The following is a 25,917-nucleotide window of genomic DNA, read 5'->3' as shown; positions in this document are numbered from 1 at the left end:
TACTCTTCATTGCTTTTATCGCTTCCTCAACTTCCTTCTCAGTTATCTTCTCTGCCGGTCATAAAACTGGGTTACTCTCTATGTTGCCATCCCATTCATTCTCTGTATTCAACAGCATTTCCATATATCTTTTCCATCTTCCTTTAATTCCATCTGGGTCCACAACGATTTGTCCCACTTCATCCTTCAAGCAACTCACCCCCATCACATCACACCTCTCTTTCGCTATCTGCTTTGCAATCCTGAATACTGCTCTCTGACCCTCTTCCGAATCCAAGCGTTCTCCAAACATTTTCCTACATGCCTCCGGCGCCTTTGCTACCTCTTATAAGGCAGCCAAGAAGGCTGCAAAGAAACTTTCATGCTCTGCTGTTTCTGCTCCCGTACCCTTCGCCTTCTGCCACTCCTTGAACTTCTTCCTCTTCTCGTCAATCCTCTTTCCAACTTCATCATCCCACCACCATGTTTCCGAGTGCCTCGGTGGTCCTTTTGTCCATCCACATACCTCACCAACGGCTCCCAACAGACTATCTTTCATTGACATCCAACCACTTTCAAGCTCAGCCACATCATCCTCTACCCTACTCAGCCTCTCTTTTAATGCCTCTCTTACTGTCACCTCTTTCAACCTCCACACCTTCCTTCTCAGTTGGTACTTCACCCGCCGAGCTCTCCTCGCAACTTTCACCGTTATGTCGCAGACAACCAAGTGGTGCTGTGAAACAGCCTCCTCCCCCGGGATCACCTTTGTGTCTCGGAGGTGCCCCCTATCTTGCCTACGCACCATCAGGTAGTCAACGGTTGTCGTCGACCCACCTGACGTGTATGAAACAAGCTTATTATCCTCTTTCTGGAACTGAGTATTACAAATCAACAAATCAGCTCCATCAGCAAACTCCAAAATCCTTTCACCTTCTCCATTTCTCACACCATATCCGTAACCCCCATGAACTCCCTCAAAACCATCCATACTCCTTCCCACATGTCCATTTAGGTCTCCTCCTACCACAACAACTTCCTCATCTTTCACGTTTTCCATCAGCTTCTCTATCGCACACCAGAACGTGTCCTTCTCTTCATCGCTCCGACCAACCTGCGGAGCATATCCCGAGATGACGTTCACCAAGAGCTTTCCAATCATCATTTTCACCATCATCAACCTATCACTCTCTGGTCACACTCACCACACTGTCTACAAACTCCTCAGAAAACAGGACACCAACACCATTCACGCCCTCCAGGCACCCTTGCCACACAAACTTGTATTTCTGTCCCTGCCTACCCTTCACCATTCTCCCACCACTTCCCTTCCATCTCGTCTCTTGCACACAACATATGTCCACTCTTCTTCTGACCAATACTTCCACCACTTCTCCTGATCTCCCTGTCATTGTCCCTACATTCCATGTCCCAAACCTCAGAAACCGATCTCTACTTCGGGCTGTACCCTGCCCATATGTAGTTGTAATTGTCATGGTTCTCTTTTTGAGGCAATGTTTTTATGGCCGGATGCCCTTCCTGACGCCAACCCTCTTAGTCGTCTCTTATGACACGCAGGGATACGGTGTACCTATTCTAATCCAGGGTATACACTGGGAAACGTTTAAAACATGGAAATTCTGGAGGGGGGGGGGGGGGGGAGGGGGGGAGGGGCGGGCATCACGGCTGCGGGGGCCCAGTCAGCACCACACCACGTCGGCCCGGTCAGCACCACACCACGTCGGCCCGGTCAGCACCACACCACGTCGGCCCGGTCAGCACCACACCACGTCGGCCCGGTCAGCACCACACCACGTCGGCCCGGTCAGCACCACACCACGTCGGCCCGGTCAGCACCACACCACGTCGGCCCGGTCAGCACCACACCACGTCGGCCCGGTCAGCACCACACCACGTCGGCCCGGTCAGCACCACACCACGTCGGCCCGGTCAGCACCACACCACGGCGGCCCGATCAGCATCACACCACGGCGGCCCGGTCAGCACCACACCACGTCGGCCCGGTCAGCACCACACCACGTCGGCCCGGTCAGCACCACACCACGTCGGCCCGGTCAGCACCACACCACGTCGGCCCGGTCAGCACCACTCCACGTTTGCCCGGTCAGCACCACACCACGTCGGCCCAGAGCCTGGCGCGAAGTCCAAGGACATCAGCACGTCATCCGAAAACAGCTCCGGTTGGTACGAACCACTCGGTCAATGGCGTGAACCAGGTCCCGACACGCCCTTGCTCGCTTGGCCCCGATGAAGGCCTCACTGGGTGTTCTCCAAACAGGGGCAAAATCGCCCAAGCCACGCTGGATTTCGGCAGCGGAAGCCTTGCTCGCTTGGCCCCGATGAAGGCCTCACTGGGTGTTCTCCAAACAGGGGCAAAATAGCCCAAGCCACGCTGGATTTCGGCAGCGGAAGCCTTGCTCACTCGGCCCCGATTAAGGCCTCGCTGGGTGTTCTCCAAACCTTGTATACAAAAAACAAAACAAAAAAAACCTCAAAATCGACTACTCCCGTGGCCACGAGCACCATGGATTTTAACATAGAATCCACTATAATCCCTCTCCCTGCTCAGGGTGAAGTGTGAACAATTTCTGAGTCACAAACAACCCTGGACCTGGTCGATTCAGAATGCAAAGCTTCAACTGGTGAAATACCAGTTTTGCCCCCAGTAGAACGCGAAGCCCCTTCCATATTAGCATACCTCCTCCTCCTTCCCCTCCCACTTCTCCTTTGGAAGCAGAATGTGAGGCTTCCATTATTAAAACACCAGCTGTACCTCTGGAGCATGACGTTCATGTAATGGACACGGATCGGCACTCGGATGGGGCCTCGTCATTTGCCTCTCGTGGTAGCGTCAAAGTCTGGAACGATCCAGTTTTTCCCAAGACTCGGAGGGCGTTCCCAGTGTTCTACACACTGATAAAGTTTCTCCATGACACTTTTCGTAACAAACACGTCAGAATTTTCCTGACGTGTCCAACTTTATAATCTCTGCGAAGGAATTCGGAGGCACTGCACAAGCCAACATCTAGAGCGCTCCATTCCAGAACTTAAACACCACACATATAATGATTTATTTAAGTAAGCATATCAAAGGAACAATATAATTTAAACATTATAACTATGCCTTGATAGATTATGCATTTATTGATGATCAAATAAATACACAAATATGGGTGAATCATTCCAATTCTATAATGCATCACAGAAAAGAAATAACAGCAGGATATTATTTCACACAAAATGTATTTTTAAAAATCCAAAATAGAAAACATACACATTACCCATATGATGGGATTGTGCAACCTGGTTTCAACAGTCACTCAAATTGTGATCACACCAACTGAGGAATGTTAAACTTTTTATCTTGGCACCATTTGCAGCATGCCTTCCTAAAGTACCGAAAAAGGTGCAAAACAGCTCCTTTGTGTATTTATTTACAGTCAAGTTATACCAGAAAATATTAAATGCAATCATGCCAAAAATAGTGGTGGTCTAGCTTTTGAATTACAAGTTTCCAATAAAGTTAAAAGGAGAGATACAAAGCTCCAGCATTGACATAGGTGGTTGGCAGGGCAGAGGCCAGCTGGTGCTGCCAGAGCACACGTTATCAAACAAACTTCTGTGGTTTCGCTTTGGATGCGATATCTTTCGCACGTTTGCGGGCACGTTCTGTTGCTTCCATTGCGGTGGATTTCAGTGAGCGGGTTGGCTGTTCACCTGTTCCAGGGAGAGGTGAGAAATGAGCGTAAAAGGTAAGCAACAACTATGATTATCTGCCGGAGGTGCTTTCACAAGCAGATGCTTGCAACGTTAATCGGTCCACAGAAATGCTTTGCAACAAGACCCCAAACTCACCGTGCAGCGAAGAAAGGACGTACTCTAAGCCTTTCACGGTCTTTGTAACATTGCTCTTAAATCGAGCCAAACCAAACTCCTGAAATGCATCACAGACACAATTTGCATTTGCAGTATATGTCACAGTATTGCAGTATTTGCATTTGCAGTCACAATTTCCATTCCTTAGAGCACAATTTGCATTATATGCCTGACAACCACATGCAAAGATAGCAACATCAGAGGACATGGGCTCCAGCAGGAAAATTGTTTGAAATCATTAAAAGAAATAAAGAAATCGTCAGGCTCATGCCTGACACATTGACAACAAGAGAACCACATTTGCAAAACTACAAGTTCATAGCTTCAGTGTAACTGGCAAGTACATTATACCAGGAAATACATGCCTCAAAAAGACACGTTAATAATAATAATAATAATAAATCTTTATTGTCCCATATTCAGGGAAATTATTATTTGGTGACACCGTAAGTTGACCATCAATAAAACATAAAACACAAAGGGAATAAGAAAACGAAATAAAAAGATATAAAATATAAAATAAATATAAAATATGGAAGATGGACTAAACAGCAAAATGGCTAGGAATTTGAATTTAGCATTTGAATTACACATGGTACAAATGACTTTTTGAAAATGTTCTTCATCCTCCTTACACGAAAGCGTCTCCCTGATGGCAGTTTTTTTGTAAAAGTCCATTCAAGAAATGACTTTCATCGGTACACACCTACACAGCCTTCCTTTTCAGTGCCCGCAAGTATAGAGACTCCAGACTCGTTGAAGGCCCACCTACTTTAAATGCCAGTGCAATGACCTTTCTCAATCGTGACTTATTCCGCACATTTAGATAACTGTACCAGGAAATCAAATTAAATGACAAAACGCTGATCAGTAAGGAATTTGTTAACATCCGCATCACACGTGAGCTAACACCAAATGAATTCAACTTCCTGAGAAGATACAATCTTTGCATTGATTTCTTGTACACAGCATCAGTATTTCCATCAAAAGTTAGCTTGTTATCAATAATGGTGCCCAGGTATTTAAATTTGCTAACAATTTCCACCTTATCACCATTTATGGTTACACGTTCATGATTGTGACCTTTCCGAAAGTCCAAAATCATCTCTTTAGTTTTGTCCACATTCAGAGTTGTTATTCAAAAGTCCCCACACCACTTATTCAATGTGTCAATCTCATCGAGGTATGATACAAAGGATGATTGATCGGAAAGACAGCCAACAATGGTGATATCGTCTGCGGAAGAAAAAAGTTACAAACTTCTTTAAGAGCCACACATCCATTGGTGTACAAACTGAACAGTAGAGGTGACGATACACAGCCTTGTGGAGCACCAGCATTCAATATTGATAACTTTGATAAGCTACCATTCACCCTCACCTGCTGAGGACGGTCTGGTAAAAAAACTTTCCACCCAAAGTATGATATGGGGGTTCAGGCACAGGTCACTCAACACTTTCAGAAGGGTAAATGGCTGCATGGTGTTAAAGGCTGATGAGAAATCGATAAATAACACACGGACATAGGTTCCATTCTTGTCCAGGTGACTTGTGATTAGATGAAGCAAACTGAGCCAGGTATCTTCAACACCTCGTCTTGCTTTGTATGCAAATTGTAAAGGATCCAGTTTAGGAGTTACATCTGATGTTATAAACTTCACCATCAATTTCTCCATACATTTACACAAGATGGAGGTGAGGGCAACAGTTCTATAATCATTAAGCTGCCTTGGGTGAACCTTTTTTGGCACGGGAATAATGATGGACTTTTTCCAACAAATAGGAACAGTACGAGTAGCCAAAAGTAACAAACAATCTAGTAAAAACATTACTAAGTTCTAAACAGAACTCTTTCAGAATACCAGACTTAATGCCATCTGGACCACAAGCCTTCCTTTTACTCAACGCCCTAAAACACCTCACGACATCAGGTTCACAAATTACCGGCATGGGACACGCTCAAGTATCCAGATCCTCACAGAAAGCTTCACATTTTACTCGGTTTCCTGGAACATCTGTCTGGCACATTAAGAGCAGGTAGTTGGTATTCTACTTTGGAAATACCAACTGCCACTCAGGATCTGCCACCACTTGCCAAAACTCTTCCCTCATCCTCCTTCCACCTCTCATAACCTGGCCCTCTCTCTAACAAACAACATCTATCCATCACCTACCTCCTCCTCCCTATCCCAGTCTTACTCTCTGCCTCATCACCACTCACTGCACCATCTCCTCCACAACCACCTCTTACAAGGCTGACCAAATTTACTCATCAGCCTCGCATATCAACACTATTCAAATCCTCACTGACGTATTCCGCTCTTACCAAAGCGTATCCCATATACATTGATTCTTTGCATATGCACTTGCCTGTATGGCACGAGAAAAGCCGAAAATGTTGGAGGAAATCCAAGCTTGCCGGTGTACCAGTGTCCAGGCACAGTTGTCTGGATGCACCTTATATTCACATTTCTCTTCCACCACCTGATGGAGGCAAACCTTGTTAAGAACCCATGATATCTGATTAGCCTTACAAGAGTTTGTATGAGTGGGTTCAGAAAAATTCTGCAAACGTTTTTTCTCTCACCATTGTTTGGACTGCACTGAATGAATGAATGAATGAATATGAATGAATGAATGATCGTTTTAAGGCCATTTTCCCCGCTGGAGCAGGGGTTAGCCTTGCGGGCCCCATGACAATCATAGTTCCCTGTCTGAGGCAATGTTTTTATGGCCGGATGCCCTTCCTGACGCCAACCCTGAGTCGCCTCTTACGATGCGCAGGGATACGGTGTACCTATTCTAAACCGGGGTACACACCGGGATCATTCATCCCAGCAAGCTGGTACTCAATTTGCCGACCTCAGAAGGATGACAGGCTGAGTCAACCCCCCTGGCATTAATTCAGCGATCGACCAGGATTCGAACGCAGGATCCTCGGATCCCAAGCCGGTACCCTAACCGCTAAGCCAACACCAGGAAACGTACAATTGAAAAATGATTTGCATTGGCTTGTTAGCATTCCCATCTGAACGCATGGGGAAATCCAGATTCAAATCACATACACCACATGTGTTTGTCTATAAAAGCCGCTATGATAGCCCAGAGTTATGCACACTTGTCTCTGAGCTGTCGATCATAGGTTTGAATCTTGATCCAGCAATAAACTGTCATCGTGGTGTTTTTGCAGGCATGGTGATTCATCAATGTGTGTGCACCCCCTCGGATGGACGTTAAGCTGGACGTCCCATCTGCCAGTATTAGTTGGTGGACGTTAAAGATCCCCCAGGGACTTTCATGAAGAGTTTGCGAGATATCACCGGCAACCTGGCCCAATTTCAAATTCTTGCCCTGCCTGACTGACGGCAATGGCAAACCGCCCAGTATCACCCTTTGACAAGAAACTGTGCGGCAGCACCAATACTCTGTAAAAACTCTTTATTTTGCCCCACCTACATTTATCTATATTTTTATATATTGCTTGGCAGGCGCTTGGGGGTGTGTAGAGAAAACCCCGTTTCTGTTACAATTTTGTCGAGGTTAGGCAATTTTGGACCTAGATTGACCGGACTATTTATGTCATGTAATGGTCATTACATAATGGAGAGATGATCCCGGTTATTTGTTATGGAGGATGGCAATGGACAGACATGTCTACAGGGCAAAGCGATGAAGGAAACCTATACTGTACCACAAATATTTCCTATCCATTGACGCAAATTCACCGAATCAATTTCCGCAGGTACAAACCATCTGATTATTTTAGCCTGTAGCCGTATGGAAACAACTCAACTAAATGTGTGAATATGGGTCAAAGGAGGGGAGGCAAGTGCAGCTATAGTCTGTGAAGATGTATATTTATCAATTATCACCATCCCCGATAGTGGCTTGATCTCCAGAATCAATTGCTAACATATTTTGATAGAAAATGTCTTTTTTGTTTTATGTTACATTTGCTGTTGGATGCTCCAAGGTAACTTAAGTAAATTGGAACGCAAAGTAACACAAGTGAATGGACATGCATGTTTTAATTGCCGTATGCTATACAGTATAACTATTCTTGTCTGCAGCATGTGGCTACTGGTAGCGTAAATGCTGCACTCGCCTATATCTGTCTAGTCTGGGCTCGAATCTCAGCCCAGCCCAGCTATAAAGCATCACCCTGGTGGCAACTCCATACCTCAAAGGCAATTCCATACCTTGGATTGACAATCAGATGGAGACCCATCTGTTTGCAAAAGCTGGTGGGAATTAAATATCCCACAGTTTATTTCAGTGTAGACGAGTTGTTGCATCCTGGACAAATTCCCAAAATTACGACCTAACCTATAGCGGGCACAACATTTGTGGCACAGATGCATTCCTTAGCAATGTTAGTTGTCCATATCCAAATAAGGCTGATGGTAAAGCCCAAAAGTTGAGCAAAGATTGCTGAGAATTGCTTTCACCAAAACACAATGCTGTGTTCAAAAGTAAAAAGTTTGAACTGGAGGAGTACAAGCTGAACAGGTATTAGGTCAGGGTGCTATCTGGCATGTTTGTAGAACTTTGAACACATGGCTTTCAAACATTTAATAATTCAATGGCTATTCGAAAGTCTAACTTTCCATTCAAATACCACATTAAATATTTAATTATCTTGTTGATGGTGACAATTTTGCAACGTAACAATCTCACCATGAGGCGAGCATGGTTGACGTTCCACGTGTGCGTGACCAGTGTCTGACGATGTGGGTCTACCACAGAGTCCTCCACAATATAGGCCGGGCGGAGCGAACCTCCGGGGAAAAAGCGCTCAGCCCAACGAGGGAGGCAGCTGGTCTTTGAGAGCAGGCGACGCGTGCGTAGCTTGCAGTCAGTGGTCACCTCACGTTCCAACACATCTTCACTCAGCACATGCTTACTGCAAATTGTTCCATGCATATAATTATGAGTCATGTTTTAGCCTCATCTCAGCAGATTAAATATATATATATATCAAGCAATCATATATATATATATATATATATATATATATATATATATTGTAACGATTTTGAGAAGTGTGTAACGAATTTGAGAAGTGTAACGGTTTTGGAGGAAGTGTAACGAATGTGGAAACGTTACAATGTGAACGTTACAAAAGTATGGTAACATCCTCGTAATGTAAATAATGGTCGCAGCCGTCGTCCTAGTTAATTCCATGAAACTTACACGCAGGTCACGATATATCTTTTAAATAGTGTATTTCCTTATTCCATGTAGGCTAAGTATGTGTTTCCCACTAGATTGACTTTGCATTGTATCAAACAAAATAAGCGTAGGCCCTTCCAATTTCCCCAAAACCTCCCTTCCAATTGCCTTCCGCATTTTGGGCGGTTTTCTTCAACCACCATTGGCCACGAGGTAGGGTTGGGGAAGAAAGGCGTGTCTCCACCTCGTCATAAGAGGGAAGGAGTGAACCAGCCCTAACAGCCAATCAACACCGCGGTGAGCGACCCGGTAGGCGTGCCCTCGGAGCCGGCGGCTTGATTTCGCCCGAGGTGATAAAAGCGACTGTAAGGGACTGCTTTACGAGAGGCCTTGGGAGATGACTTAGGAGATGACCCGGGGAGATGAGCAAAGAGGCTGCACCAAGAGGAGCGGTGAGATGCGAAACGCTCCAAGCCAAAGAGGAGAGGTACTCGGCAAGGAAACCAGCTTTGGAGAGACGCGCTGAAAGGAGGGAGACGGCTCCACCCCAAGAGGAGGAGCAGGTGTGCCGAACCAGCGCATGACGTCTACCTCAGCGGATACACGACGGAGGGTTTCCCGCCAAAACCGCGAGGAATTGCGAGCTGCGGCCTCCCGACTTTGCCTCCCTCTCAAGCAATCCACCTCCAGCCCTACCTGCCTGCATTATCCCCTGTGTAAGTGTGAACGTCCTGTCCTGCTCGTTGTCTTGGGGTTAAGTAAAAATGAATAGTGTAAGTTAACGATTCGCTGTGTTACTGCTTCTTCCATCCATTGCTGTGTGTGTATAATAAATCTGTTCTTCCTCCGTATTCTTCTTCTTCTTCTTTTTCATTCTCTTTCGGTCGCTGTAGAGGTTTCCCGATTGAATATCTGTGGGGCGATCTGGTCAACGTCGGGTGGAATCGGGTTCTAATCGGGGAGTAACTGTTCGGACGCGGTTAAATACACCACCGCTCGGTCAATATAACATCTAAAGCCGCGTCTGTAACATTTGGTGTCGAGGAGTTGGATTCGGACCTGGGACTAAATTTGTTAGGCCCAAATTTTGGAACACCAATTGTACTATTAGAGTAACAATTGGCGTCGAGGAGGGAGATAGGACCCGAAATCGGACCCGAAGCGCGCTTAACGCGCTCAAAATTACAAGCTGCCGAAATTTATTTTGTTTTATAAAGCAAAACCCGAATTTTGAGATCGCGCCATGGACAATCAAGGCGATCGGATGTCGGTGGGAGAGATAGACAGGGTGGAATCGACCCAGGACCTCGGGGAAATGTATGTGGAGGAAAGGGAGGAGGAGAAAAATGGCAATGTGGTTGCGGAGGTTTCAGACGCACAAAATGGCGCTCTCGCGCACGTGGTTGAGGCGGTCGCGGAACCAATGAGCGCGGCCCAAATACAAGCCTTCATGGCCCAATTCATGGTGGAAATGCAGAAAAAAAACGACAGTATGGAACAAATGGAAAGCAGAATGATGGGGGCCCTTATGGGGCAAATGGGACAAATGGGGAACCGGATGGATGCTCAGGGTGAGCAATTGGGGGTAATGAGGGACGAAGCGAGGGGTACCGGTGAGAGATTAGACAAGAAATTTGAGGGGTTAGACAATGGGATAGAAGGGGTGAAACATGGGTTAACGGGGGTGGAAAATAGAATGGCTGCCCAGGAGAATCAGTTAGAGCGGGTAAAAAATGGGTTAATGGGGTTAGAAAATAGGATGGAGGACAAATTACGGGAGATAGGGGAGCAATCCGCCCGAGAAATTAAACAAATGGGAGAGCAGATAGAGGAGGTGAAAATCGGGGTAGAAACCAAACTGGATGCTCAGAGGGATGAATTGGGACAGATGAGGGTGGCATCTACAAAAGAGATGGAGGAAATACGACGAGGGGTAAGTGAGGAGGTTTCGGGGCTACGCGAGGAGGTAAAGCGAGGGGAGAAGCGTATGGAGAAAGAGGTGAGAAATAATACGGCTAGGTTACAGGGGGGAATAGAAGATCTGACGGAGGAGGTGGAACAGCTGACGGAGGGACAAACGAAATTAGTGGAGCAGGTGCAAAGGAACACTGCAGTACTCGGAGGGTTAAAGGCGACACAAAAAGAAATTAAAAACGAATTAATAGCGACACAGAGGCAATGTCAGATGGTACGGGAGGAACTGACAATGAGGGTGGACGAGGTGACAGAGATAATGGAGACAAAGGACCGGCAGGTGAGGATGCACATAGAGACGGTCACGGTAGCCTTAGAGGACGAACTTGAGGAGACGCACCGAGAAATAAAAGAGGTTAAACAAAAATTAGAGGAAGTGGAAGAAGAGGTGAGTGAAATTAAGAAGAGACGGACAGAAACTAAGAGAGAAATAAAGGAGGAGATAGCGGAATATGTACAAGGTCGGTGCTCAACTCATAATGTGATGCTCACTAACCAAATAAAGAGTTTGCAGGTGGCAAAGGAGGTGCGGAGATGAGGTACGGAGGTGAGTGGCAATGTATATGATGTGAGGAAAGCTTCGGTCGGCTTGGGGATTGGTTTGGATCCGGGTGTTCGTGAAAGGCTGTTGGTGAAGTGTGCGACAGGTCTGGTGTGCGAAAAAAGAGGTGTGCGAGAATGTCCGACCATGGGGTGTGTGAGGAAAAAGTGCACGCCGAGGAGTGAGTGTGCCGTCAGGAGTGAGTTGGTCGTAGCGCGTGTGCGAGGGAGCACGGGGAAGCGCGGTGTGGTGAGTGTTACGGAGGAAGTAACGAAAAAGTGTGCACGAGAGGATGCGCGAGAAAGGTGTGTAACGGACGGGTGCATGGGGAAAGCGCATGCTGTCAAGAGTAAGGGAGAATGCATGCCTGTGGTGAGTGTTACAGAGGGTGTAACGGGACAATGTGCGGGAGAGTGTGCGCGAGAAAGGTGTGTAACGGACGGGTGCATGGGGAAAGAGTGCGTTGTCAAGAGTGGAGGTGAGAGTAGTGAGAGTGACACGGAGCGTGAGTTGGTTGTGGCAGGTGAGCGAGGGTGTACACCTGGAATGGAAGGATGCACACCTGGAATGGTAGAGCGTGTGTGGGAAGGCACATTTGAGTTGGTAGTGAGGCACGTGGTTGGGTGTGCGAATGAGAGCACACCTGTGATTGTCACAGAGGAAGTGACCGAGGAGGGGGCGCGAAGTGGTGTGTTGGTGAGGTGTGCGACCAACGAATGTGTGCCAAGGTGTTCGGTGGTCAGGTGTGTGACCAAGTCGGTGAGCGGAATGAGTGTACCGAGGTGTGTTAGAGAAGGTACGACCAAGAGCAGGGAGACGGCTGCATGTATGAGCAAGAAAGGGGTAGCGTATGCATGTAAGCGTCCAGGTGAAGCGTCGACGGTAACCGGTTTAGCGGTTAGGGCGACTTATAGCCGAATCGGGCCCTCGGTGCGCGTCGGGCAACTTCGCGTGCCGCGAGGACCAGCGGTATCCGAACCACGGCGGTTTCGAAAGAACCGCCGTACGCGATCCACGCTGTGCCTCACTTGGAACGGCCGCGTCCGGGCTCCACTAGGCGGAGCGGGCAGCTGGATAGGAAGGGTCGTCATGGCGACCACGTTTTGTTGAGACGTGCCGGCAGGTCGAGATCGGGACATTGGATGGCTCCACGCCGAGGTGGTGCGTGGGATCTCGGCCCGGGTAAGCCCCCGCCCCTGCCCCGAATGCGGGACGCATCCAGCCGCCGGCACAAAAGAATCCGCGTTCATTGCTCGGCTGTACGAAGCCGGGCTGTAGACGTGAATTGGCGCACCGAGAGGATGTAATAAGTAGACGGATGATGATGGTAGTGATTTGAAACGAAATTTGTAATAGTGGGTAGAATTGGCAGTAAATGGAAAATTTTTGAATTGGTTGGAATTTGGTAAGCAAAATTTATAGTGAGAGACCCCCGATGTGGTGGGATGGCAAATCCACCATCCCTCACAGGTGGGGCAAATGCGCAATAGTTTATGGGGTGGCTATGACAACCGAGCCAGGGAGGGCTTGGATAATTGTAGGGATCTAGCGAAGATGACATTAGGTAACGTTAAGTTTAGTTAGTGACTGATACCTGTAGTGGGGACGCAGGTAGATTAGTGTGGATTATAATGACGTGGGAGCGCAATAGTTTAAAGGGACGACTGGGAAGCGCAAGTTTCAGAGGGGAGTAGTTAGCTGAGATGATGCCGTGTGTGTGAGGATTGAACAGGTGAGAATGGAACAGGTATGATTGCACAGGTGTGCAACTGAACAGGTGTGTGGAGCAGTGTATGAGGGAGTAGTGGTGATTGCGTGTTGTGTTGACCAAATGGTCCAGGAAGAAAGGAGGGTGCAGGTGGCACCAGGAGTGAGGGCACAGGTGTGCAACAACAGGTGTATGTGGCTGTGTGGAATAAATGGTAGTGTGGAATATCTGGAGTATTGGAATGGATGGTCGTGGAGTGAGAATGGTGGAAATTGTGGAGTGGAGTGGATGGTGCGAAGGTGTGAATGGGGGAAGAGTGGACCCCCATCACGGATACCCGGGGCGGGTAGTGTAAGTGTTAGGTAGAGGGTACAGGTAAATTGTGGTTGGATATTGGCATCTGTGGTGCGGGTGGCAGAATGGTATGTGGATGGGTGCATTAGTGTTGTGGAAATGGCTGGGCGTGTAGCCTGTTAGTGTGTGTAGTTGGTTTGGGCACTCCACCACTGTGAGGATGTCGGCCAGGTGAGGCCGCAGGTGGGCTCTGGGAGCCTGTAGTAGTTGTTGTGGATGGGGCCCGAGGATCCGGAGGACGGACCCGGGTAGCCCAGTGCCAGAGGGCACCGAGTGGGGTGACAGAGCCAGGAGGGGCTGTCCCCAGTTAGATAGGTTAGGGTGAGGAGCAGGTAAGCTCGGGTGGCAACTGCAGTGGTGGAGGTGTGCAGGTGGGTAGACCTGCTGGGAGAGGTACACGTCGCAGCCCAGAAATTGTGCTAGAGCACCGGGAGATGAATCGGGGGAGTGAGACCCCAAATGGAGAAGCACCACAGTTTGGTCAATGGGAATTGGTTATTAGAACCCATAGTGTAAGTTGGCCAATGGATTGGCAGGGAAAGACCCCGGGTAGTGTAAAGTGTGTTAAAGTCATTTAGAAAATAGTTAGGATGAAGGATCTCCTCGCACCATCTGCATCCACTCACCTGAGGTGACAGGTACTCCACACCATGCCATGTTTTGATTATTTTTTATGATGCAAATGTTTGGATTGTGAGACGCATCATGACGTGGGTGTGACATTGTGCGTAATTCCATCTCTCCCTCCTTATGAGGATTGATGATGAATTGGGGATGGCAAATTTTGAAGTAGAGGGATTGTGGTGACGAATTTGGTATAGGGGAAATATGGGGAAGACGTGACAGTAGTGACGAATTGGTAATGTGTAGATTTTGTACATATGGGGTAAGGGCAAGGGCAAGGGTAGGGTAGGTGACAGGGGGGTGACGTACGGTAGGGACGAGCTTTCTCACTTCGCCCTCCGTACGCATTTCGCCTTGCATTGCCTTATTGACGTGTACCCTTGTGACCTTACCCCTCGCTCAATTGTCTTTCTTTTGTCTCCCACATGACCTGTGCGCCATTGGGTGCCGAGGGGAGCGTGCGTGAGGTGGCCATTGTGCGCCCGAGATTCCCAGAACCAGCATGCATTGCGTTGATGTACCACTTTATGGATCGCTGTTCTGCGGCCAAGTACCACTTGATGGACCCCAGGTTCTGGGGCAGGGCACCTCTGTTGGAGACCGGCCATAGTGGCCAGGGAATCTTGCTTGCGGACCTCGGTAAGGTGGCACCTATGCCAAACAGGTGGACCACCCTTAGTTGGCCCCTGAGGCCCTAAATAAAAATGGACACAAGTTGTGCTTTTTATTATTTCCAACTAGGCCGCATGAAGCCAGAAGACGTCGGGAAGAACATCGGCCCAGCAGAGAAAGAGAAGACCACCACCAGTTGTTTTGTTGTGTTTATTATGAACCATGGTGACTGCGCACCGGGTGGTGCTTTTGGTGCTTTGTGGTGCTTTTGGTGCTTTTGGGTGCTTTGGTGGTATTGGTACTGGTGCATCGATGCAATGCGTGCTGTCTCCTCCCTCCCAACAGGAATTTCTTTCTCTTGTTCCCTAAAAAGAAAAAAAAAGAAGAAAAAAACACAGGTCCTGGGTTGCGTTGTAAATAAGAAATCACGTCATTGTAAATAATGCTCCCCACCGTAAATGTATAGTTTGAGAATAATTCCGTAATTCGGTTAGCTGTGGGCTTGAGTCTGTTAGACAGGGTGCAATGCAATAGGGGGACATACTTATTTGTGTTTTAAAATTGTCACACTCAGGGTCAGGTTAATTGTAGAGGGAATTACACCTACGTGTCACACTAAGTTAAAGTTTAGTAGGCCCGGCACGGGCCTGAAGAAAGGAGGGTGCAGTGTAACGATTTTGAGAAGTGTGTAACGAATTTGAGAAGTGTAACGGTTTTGGAGGAAGTGTAACGAATGTGGAAACGTTACAATGTGAACGTTACAAAAGTATGGTAACATCCTCGTAATGTAAATAATGGTCGCAGCCGTCGTCCTAGTTAATTCCATGAAACTTACACGCAGGTCACGATATATCTTTTAAATAGTGTATTTCCTTATTCCATGTAGGCTAAGTATGTGTTTCCCACTAGATTGACTTTGCATTGTATCAAACAAAATAAGCGTAGGCCCTTCCAATTTCCCCAAAACCTCCCTTCCAATTGCCTTCCGCATTTTGGGCGGTTTTCTTCAACCACCATTGGCCACGAGGTAGGGTTGGGGGAAGAAAGGCGTGTCTCCACCTCGTCATAAGAGGGAAGGAGTGAACCAGCCCTAACAGCCAATCAACACCGCGGTGAGCGACCCGGTAGGCGTGCCCTCGGAGCCGGCGGCTTGATTTCACCCGAGGTGATAAAAGCGACTGTAAGGGACTGCTTTATGAGAGGCCTTGGGAGATGACTTAGGAGATGACCCGGGGAGATGAGCAAAGAGGCTGCACCAAGAGGAGCGGTGAGATGCGAAACGCTCCAAGCCAAAGAGGAGAGGTACTCGGCAAGGAAACCAGCTTTGGAGAGACGCGCTGAAAGGAGGGAGACGGCTCCACCCCAAGAGGAGGAGCAGGTGTGCCGAACCAGCGCGTGACGTCTACCGCAGCGGATACACGACGGAGGGTTTCCCGCCAAAACCGCGAGGAATTGCGAGCTGCGGCCTCCCGACTTTGCCTCCCTCTCAAGCAATCCACCTCCAGCCCTACCTGCCTGCATTATCCCCTGTGTAAGTGTGAACGTCCTGTCCTGCTCGTTGTCTTGGGGTTAAGTAAAAATGAATAGTGTAAGTTAACGATTCGCTGTGTTACTGCTTCTTCCATCCATTGCTGTGTGTGTATAATAAATCTGTTCTTCCTTCGTATTCTTCTTCTTCTTCTTTTTCATTCTCTTTCGGTCGCTGTAGAGGTTTCCCGATTGAATATCTGTGGGGCGATCTGGTCAACGTCGGGTGGAATCGGGTTCTAATCGGGGAGTAACTGTTCGGACGCGGTTAAATACACCACCGCTCGGTCAATATAACATCTAAAGCCGCGTCGGTAACAATATATATATATATATATATATATATATATATATATATATATATATATATATATATATATATATATATATATATATATATATATATATCAAACTTCTTGTTTATTTCAAAAAAAATTACAAAGACAATCGAGTTACTTTCTTTGCATGACACTCTCCTTCACCTCCCCAGGCCCACACTTCACAAGTCAAGTCACATTCTTTCCTACCTGTAGGGGTTTGGGTATCGTTGCCAGAAAGCAGAAGACACATGGTCCCAGGAGCTTGTGAGAATGTTGAAGCAGGAATAGGACTTCATGTTGGCAGAATGCTGCAAATGTGAATACATGAGAACCTTCAATAAAATCAATAAAACAATAAAGGGAGCCCATAAAGCATTTTGAAAATCCAGGTGTATAATAAACTATTTATTTATTAAAGGACATGTGATATTATTTGTTTTGATTATGGAAATCAATGGGCATATGTATTAAAGGCGTCATGCAGTCCTCTATGGATTGACCTCTTCCCTCTCTCCAGACTATAATAGATAAGTTATACATCAAATCAAATATTAAAGTTTCTCTATAAAAATTTGAGTAGTACATGAAAAAAATAAAAAACAATCTAGGATTGTCAGACTCCTCTCCACCTTCTCAGATGATAAGGACACAGGGTCCAAGAGCATTTGAGTGTGACATTCAGCCCTTTTCACAAGCAGAGTCGGCTGTGGTGCCATTTGAAGTGAGGGAAGCAATTGGAGGGGATGCATACTGTAGAGACAAACTTATTGAGGCACCACTAGGTCTTTGAGAAAGGAGACAGTTTAAATGTTCAAACTTTAAAAAAAAAAAAAACGGATTTTTTTTTCCTGAAAACCATTGAAAATCATTAATCAAGGTCTAACTTGAAGGGAAAAATAATTTGGCGAAAAAAGCCCTGAAGTGTCAATCTTCGATTTTTGCCAGTGACGTCACGCTCAGAACCCACCTTGATCCAAATGGTGTCTTCCATAGAGAAAGTGTATTTCAAGCTCAGATTCTGATATTCATTCCACCAAAATTAGCAACTCTGACTGTTCTCAGTATTTAAATTGATATATGTGGGAAAATTACACGCCCAGACCAGGAATCAAACCCAGGTCCTCTGGAAAACCGTACCAGTGCTCTGCCATCTGGGCGACTGACTGAGCATGCAATTTTCCCACATGTGGTTGCCACTCTCTTTCCGTCAATGCTTCCGGGGCACTCGCTGCCAACCATAGGAGCACCAACTGCCTGAACAAGAGAGGGTCTCCCTCCAATGGGAAAAATGATGCAACCAGCAGCCGGGTGGCTGCACACGAACCACCACCAGTATGTTGAAATTTATCATTGGGATTTTGTAGAAACTACTGAAGACAAATTAGTGATGGAAATTCTTTCGGGGGAATTATGGAGCCGTATATTTCAAGCCTTATACAAACGATTCAGATGAAGATGGTGACAATGGAAGTGCAGTGAAGATGAAAACGGCAGTCGCATGTTTGCTACAGATTGATAGGTTTTGTTTTTCTGTTTAATTTACAGTTTATAAGGGATTTTGTATTAATTGATAAATCAGTTACATTACTCCACCAGAAATACCCGTCATACTCCGACAGCCAACACCGCCCAGACACACTCAGACATCTCTGACAAAATGGGCGACAAATGTTTTGTCCCACCGTCGCAGGCTGACCAGGTGTCCTGTATGTTATGGGGTTAACCCGAGAAAGGATGAAATGGGACGTCATTTTTGTCTGTGATTGTGCCAAGTCCCACCGTGACTGTGCCCTCTCGTCTCGTATCCGGGCTGTGCTGTGTCTGTCATTTCCCACCATAATGTCGATGCTGTTTCAGGCCGTGTCCTTGCTGTGTCATGCCATGTCGAGGTCCCACCCCAGTGGAGGGGGGAATGATGCTGGGGTGGGGGGAGGGGGGGGAGGGGCTTTGGGCCGAGATGGTCTTACAGTTTCACGCGCCGGCTGTTTCTGGGGATTGCATGCTCTCTCAATCGTGGCGGATAACCACAAGATCTATCTATCTATCTTGTTTCATAACAGTGCTCTTTAAAATGTTCAGGGCACAAAAGCGAACATTTTGAAGGTCCGATGTACACTTGGGTTTTCGGACAAACCTTGTCCAATATCTGGCAAGCTTAGGGTCTTTCGGCCATTGATGTAGCTTGAAACCATCTCGGTTTGCATTTCTGTAACCACCAATGATGCATCGACAAGGAGTATTTGTAGAAAATCAAAAATTATTCATCGTTCGAGTTAAATCGTACGATACAAGTAACCAGTGCGATCAGTGTGACACAAAACCTAAACTGTTCAGCCTGGTGGAGGTATGCATTCTACCGAGTGCTGTTCTAGTTGGTTTATGGTTTGTCATTCACAGTTTACACATTGGCCGTCTGCATTTGGGCTCCCTCCCGTGCGTAGCACGAACACCACACGAGTACTACACATAGCTCAGTGGACCTATGACATGTACATGTATATGACATGCGAAGGAGCAGTTGCGATCTTGTACGGAAGATGCACGTTGTTCTACAGTGCCAGTCAAAGACTAGTGGCTTTGCCCACATATTTCGTATGAACTTTTCCCCAAATCTAATGACTGTTAATGACATGAGAGTAAATGTAATGGCTTTTAATGATACACGGGAACCGTGGAGCTCTTTTGGAGTCTCAATCTCTAACAATAAATAGCTAGCACACACAATGCGCAAAAACACACACACATATATATATATATATATATATATATATATTGTTGCGGATATGAGGATTGCATTTTTTTGATTGTGTTGTATTATATTGGAGATGGTGATGAACATTGTTGGATATGGCCCCTCCTGCCTCCAGAGTTGTATAAAGGTAAAAAGGGCGTCTCGGTAATTAGTCCAAAAGCATACACGTCAGCTAATCATAGAATACCCTTGTTCAGTAGCTTATATCTTATTATGTGTCTTAGAGTAAGGCTGTGTCTCCCATTAACTTAAATACTCCATTGCACCAAGTGAAAAAGATAGATTCCCTTCATTCCCATTCCCAAAAAACCTCCATTTCCCCTTTCGTCAATTGCCATTCGCATTGCCAACCAACAATTGCCACCATTGGCCACGAGGCAGGGTTGGGGAAGAAAGGCGGGTCCCCACCTCGTCATAGAGGGGAGGAGTGAGTCAGCCCCACTCAACCAACCACGAACAAGGGGTTGGACTTGGAGAGGGTGTGGAGAGAAACATCCAGGAGGTTCGCGAAGGTTGAGGGGCGGGGCCTATATAACCCGCAGCTGGGGCGTTCCAAAAAGGCAGATGAGCTTTTACGGGATGAGCTACGACAAGAGCGGAGTGTGTGGTTTTTTTGGTCAGAGCTGGGTTGGTCGTCAGTGGTGGTCAGTGTTTGCGTAGAGTGGAGGGGTGGCGTTGAGTTGTCGGTGGTGAGGAAGAGTTGGACTAAGCAAGAGAGAAAGAGTCCTGGAGTTAGTGAGAGAGGGAGAGAGAACCCGTCACGCCAGACCCCCCACCAGCAGCGTTGGCTTGGCTCCACCAAGCAGCTCCGACCCGCTACCCCGCGCACACGACAGGATCGGTGGCATCGGCGGCCGTCGAGGTCCAGCCCGACGTCCCGTGCGGGATCAAACTCCAGCCAGCTCCGTGCCTTCCTCCAGCCACCCACCTCCTGTCATTCCTGCCTGCAATTTCCATCCATTTGCGTACGTGAGTTTGTTTTGTTCGTGCTGTCCTGGGTAGTAACAATAAGTCTGTATAAGCTAAAGATTTCACTGTGTCACCTGCGTCTCATGTCCCTGTAAGTGTAAATAAACGTGACTGCTTTCTTCTTGCTTATATGTGTAAATAATAAACCCAGTTACTCTTCTGTACGTCTTCTTCCTCTTTGCATTCGGTCGCTTTAGAGTTTTCCCGATTGAATAGCGGTGGCGCGATCCGGCCAAAGTTTGGGGTAAATCGGGTTTTAGTTAGGGGAATAACTGTTCGGTTCGCGGAGCCTCCGCTCGGCAAACATACCATCTTTAACCGCGTACCGTAACAATATATATATATATATATATATATATATATATATATATATATATATATATATATATATATATAAGATATATATATCTCGTCACCTTTGTGCCATTCTTGCTCAAGTCGAATTTTATCGAAAATGACATTTTGTTATCCGGTGATTGGTTATTGTGTCGAGTTACTGTCAATTCATAATATAATGTCTATACACGTTTTTTTCGCCGAAAAAAATGCGTTTGTTCAACTCCATGCCATTTCTGCTTATCGAGTGTTCGTGCCATTTCCGCTCATCGTATATCATCGAAATAATGACTCCTCCCATTAAATTCAACGAACCCTAACCCATCTCTACAACCCTGGTTAGAGATGACCTAAAACACTAGTGTATAAATGAAAACAAAGTCAATGTATCATAAAAATTAATTTCTTGATTATTCGTTCCAAAGGGTCTGGCGTTGACTTAGCGTTGGCTTAGCCTGGCGTTGGCTTAGCGGTCAGGGTGCCGGCTTGGGATCCGAGGATCCTGGGTTCGAATCCCGGTCGATCGCTAAATTAACACCAGGGGGGTTGACTCAGCCTGTCATCCTTCCGAGGTCGGCAAATTGAGTACCAGATTGCTGGGATGAATGATTACGGTGTGTACCCCGATTCAGAATAGGTACACCACATCCCTGCGCATCGTAAGAGCGTGACCAAGGGTTGGCGTCAGGAAGGGCATCCGGCCATAAAAACATTGCCTCAAACAGGGAACCATGATTGTCATGGGGCGCGCAAGGCTAACCCCCGCTCTAGCTGGGAAAAATGGCCTTAAAACGATCATTCATTCATTCGTTCGTTCCAACGGGTCGTCAGCATTTAGGTAGAACCGTGAGCAATAAATATTGTCTCGAGCACTTCTCCATGCCATAATTGCCCAAGCCAAAATTGCTCACGGTGATTTGCCCAAGCCAAAATTGCTCACGGTGATTTATAATCTCTGTTATTTATAAATTTAGCTTAGTTACATGTTTCTCTACAATTGCATGCAATGATAATCTAGGTTTTCTTCACATAACAGAATTTAAATTCAGTACTGATCCAGATGGCTGAAAAAAAAAAAAAACGTTTTTTGTGATTATGTCGTAAACGGTTTTTTCGACTTCAGCAAGAATGGCACAAAGGTGACGATATATATATAGTCACGTGAAAAAGTAAGTACACCACATGTAAAGTTTTTTGACTTTTTCAACATATTTCAACATACAGCTATTTGATCGTCATTTCAACAATATTGATAGATAAAGGTGATATAATATAACAAATATCATGAAACATTCACATTTTGTAGTCCATTGTATAATTTAAATAAACATAAATGCAAATTTCGCATGTGGAAAAAGTAAGTACACCCTTGGCTCTAATAGGTGGTATTGCCCCCTTTGGCAGAAACAACCTCAAGTAGGCGTTTCTTATAACTCTATCAGTCTCTGATATCGACTAGAAGAAATGTTTGCCCACTCCTCCAAGCAGAATTCTTTCAGCTGTGCGATGTTTGAGGGGTTTCTTGCATGCACAGCTCGTTTCAAAAACCCCCACAACATCTCGATGGGATTTAGATCCAGGCTTTGACTTGGCCATTCCAGAACCCTCCATTTCTTTCTTTTCAGCCATTCCTTGGTGGATATACTGGTATATTTAGGGTCATAGTCATGTTGCAAGGTCCACCTTCACTCCTTCATTCCTCTTTTCTCCCGCCTCTGGAAAAAACTCCCTCACTCTCTTCAATCCCACTCCACCCTCCAGGTCTTTAAAACAGCTGTTCACCACCATCTCTTATCCTCCCCCATCCAAAACCTTGATCTTTTCTACCCCCGCTAATTTCGGTCCCCTTATGTTTTATACCTCTCCCCTCCCCCCCCCCCCCCTTCCCTTCCCACACCTCCTGCCCTCTCCCTCCCACACTTCTCCCTGCTCTCAAATGTTGTGGTTGCATGTGCTTCCCCTTCTCTCCCCATCTTGTCTTCCGCTCCCTTTTTTGTATATTTTGTTTGTCTGGTTGATTTGTTTGTGAAATAAATGTTAGCTCTTTCACGAGCCTCGATCCAGTATACAAAAAAAAGAAAAAAAAAAGAAAAAAGAAAAAAAAAAAAAAAGCATCTCTGGTACAATGAAGAATTCATAGTGGATTCTATGATGGTGAGCTGCCCAGGCCCTGATGCAGAAAAGCTGCCCCAAACCATAATATTTCCACCATCATGCTTTACAGTTGGTATCGGGTTCTTGTGGTCAAATGCTGTCTTTGGTTTTCGCCAAACATGTCTTCTGGTACTGTGGCCAAATAGCTCTACCTTTGACTTATCTGTCCAGAGCACATTGTTCCAGAAGTGCTGGTCTTTGCCTAGGTGTTCATTGGCAAACTTTTGTCTTGCCCTGATGTTCTTTCTGGACAGCAAATGTTTCCTCCTGGCACACCTCCCATGTAAATGAAATTTGTGCAGCCTCTTTCTCATGGTAGACTCGTGCACTTTGACATCAACAGTGGCAAGAGCTACCTGTAGGTCCCGTGATGACATTCTGGGGTTCTTAGAGACTTCTTTCAGCATCTTGCGGTCTGCTCTCGGGCTGAACTTGTTGGGGCGGCCTGGCCTGAACAAGTTGGCAGTTGTTTGGAATCTTCTCCACTTGTAGATGATCTTCCAGACAGTCGAATGATTGATTTCAAATTGTTTGGAGATCTTTTTAAATCCCTTCCCAGACTCCTAGGCATCTATAACCTTCTTTCTGAAGGCCGCAGAGAGCTCTTTTGATCTAGACATGGTGACGCTGCACACTTCAACAACAAAGAGCAAACCAAACTAAATGTCTGAGGTTTAAATAAGACAGGTTCCTCCAAGATCCTCTCTGACGATGTTCTAATCATTTGCGCCTGAGCTGGTGCACCTGATTCTAATTTTAGGTATTTGAAGAAGTGATAAATGTAGGGGTGTACTTACTTTTTCCACATGCGAAATTTGCATTTATGTTTATTTAAATTATACAATGGACTACAAAATGTAAATGATTCATGATATTTGTTATTATTATATCACCTTTATCTATCAATATTGTTGAAATGAAGATCAAATAGGTGTATGTTGAAAAAGTCCAAACTTTACATGGGGTGTACTTACTTTTTCACGTGACTGTACGTACATACACACACACACAGAAAATGACCAAATAACAGGACCTCGTCAAGAGATCTTGGAAGCTGAAGGGCGTCGAAATTGTACCAGTGGTAATTGGAGCAACAGTAATGATGAAGAAGAACTTCACTGAGATTTTAAAAACCATCCCCGGGAATATTACCACAAATGAACTACAACTGGATGCAATACAGGGTTCGGTGACACTGAAAGAAGAGCCCTTGGAACTGAAAAGAGCCCTGAAAAAGTTGTATATACAACTACCCCCACCTTCAGAGGCCATTTTCCCCGCAGGGCAGGGGTTGGCCTTTTTCGGGCACCGTGGTCCCCTTTTTGAAGCAATGTTTTATGGCCGGATGCCCTTCCTGCCACCAACCCTGTTAGTCGCCTTTTGCGACACGGAATTACCAGTGACCTGGTACTCAATTTGCCGACCTCAGAAGGATGACGGGCTGAATGACGGGATGACGGGCTGACCCCCTGGCGTTAATTCAGCGATCGAGCGGAATTCGAACCCAGGACCCTAGGATCCCAACCCGGCACCCTAACCGCTAAGCCAACACCAACACACCAGATTCGAAGTTAGTAGTTCGTTTATTGTCCCCCGTCGCACCGCGGAGCGAAAGGGGGACTATGGTTTTCCCCTCCGTCCGTGTGTCCGTTCGTTCGTTCGTTCGTCCGTGCGTGCGTACGTAAGCGAAGGACTGAATTTTAATTTGGTGTGTGGGGGGTGCAACCCACGTGAAAATCCAAGATGGCCACCGCCATGTCTGTCTGACGCCATGTATGTCTGAACCTTCCAAGCGGAATATCTTGAAAAACAAGTGAAGTACCAACTTCTAATCTGGTGTGTGGGTGTTTCTAGGCATAAGGAAGAACACTATTGAAAATTGGGTCGCCACGTCAAAATCCAAGAAGGCCGCCACCATGTATGTCTGAACCTTGTGAGCGGAATATCTTGAAAAATAAGCGAAGTACCAACTTCTAATCTGGTGTGTGGGTGTATCTCGGCATGAAGGAAAAACGCTATTGAAAATTGAGTCACCACGTCAAAATCCAAGATGACCGCCACCATATATATGTCTGAACCTTGGGAGCGAAATATCTTGAAAAATAAACGAACTACTAACTTCTAATCTGGTGTGTGGGTGTATCTACGCATAAGGAAGAACGCTATTGAAAATTGGGTCGCCATGTCAAAATCCAATATGGCCACCGCCATGTATGTCTGAACATTGTGAGCGGAATATCTTGAAAAATAAGCGAAGTACCCACTTCTAATCTGGTGTGTGGGTGTATCTAGGCATAAGGAAGAACGCTATTGAAAATTGGGTCGCCACGTCAAAATCAAAGATGGCCGCCACCATATATATGTCTGAACCTTGTGAGCGAAATATCTTGGAAAAATAAACGAACTACTAACTTCTAATCTGGTGTGTGGGTGTATCTACGCATAAGGGAGAATGCTATTGAAAATTGGGTCGCCACGTCAAATTCCAAGATGGCCGCCGTGCGTCTTCCACTTTGTCAACTCACATCACTTCACCGACGGGGGACCTAGGCATAATGCTTGTTATCTCACACACACACACACACACACACACACACACACACACACACACACACACACACACACACACACACACACACACACACACACACACACACACACACACACACACACACACACACACACACTTCAAATACGAGACAAAGGAAGAATGAATAAAAGAAATGTCTCGTCGTGTACTGGTGAATGCGAGCTTATCTGTCTGGCAGTGTAGCGTCGTCAGGAATCGACGGCTCCAAGCGCACAAACCCGCCGCGGCTCCGATGTCGGCAGGAAGCAGGCCTCGATGCGCCCCTCATCTGTCACACATGAGGTCCCGTTCACTCACAGCACCGAGCCTCACTCCCAGCACCAAAAGCACCACAAAGATTCAGAAGCACTAAAAGCACCACGAAGATTCAGGGACGACCACCTGGGAGGAACGCAGGGAAGAAGAACCA

General features: G+C 46.4%; 1 protein-coding gene across 5 annotated transcripts in view; it reads right to left on the bottom strand.

Moving 5' to 3' along the window:
- Positions 1-3,047: 3,047 nt before the first annotated feature.
- PRELID1 (PRELI domain containing 1) overlaps positions 3,048-25,917 on the bottom strand; it is a 37,614-nt gene continuing 14,744 nt past the window's right edge. For 4 of the 5 annotated variants that reach the window (XM_078771910.1, XM_068106798.2, XM_068106799.2 and 1 more), the window contains exons 2-6: positions 16,915-17,015; positions 8,553-8,778; positions 6,246-6,359; positions 3,856-3,934; positions 3,048-3,717 (exon numbers count right to left, since the gene is read on the bottom strand). In XM_078771910.1, coding sequence (XP_078628036.1) covers positions 3,608-3,717; positions 3,856-3,934; positions 6,246-6,359; positions 8,553-8,778; positions 16,915-17,003 — 618 coding nt within the window. In that variant the 5' untranslated portion in view covers positions 17,004-17,015 and the 3' untranslated portion in view covers positions 3,048-3,607. Of the gene's footprint in view, positions 3,718-3,855; positions 3,935-6,245; positions 6,360-8,552; positions 8,779-16,914; positions 17,016-20,235; positions 20,390-25,917 lie in introns of those variants that run through there. The other variant, XM_078771909.1, reaches the window with a different exon arrangement.

This window comes from Myxine glutinosa, chromosome 2, assembly GCF_964187855.1.
Source record: "Myxine glutinosa chromosome 2, kmMyxGlut1.1, whole genome shotgun sequence".
Lineage (NCBI taxonomy): Eukaryota > Metazoa > Chordata > Myxini > Myxiniformes > Myxinidae > Myxine > Myxine glutinosa.
This window is presented reverse-complemented; position numbering and strand designations above follow the sequence as displayed.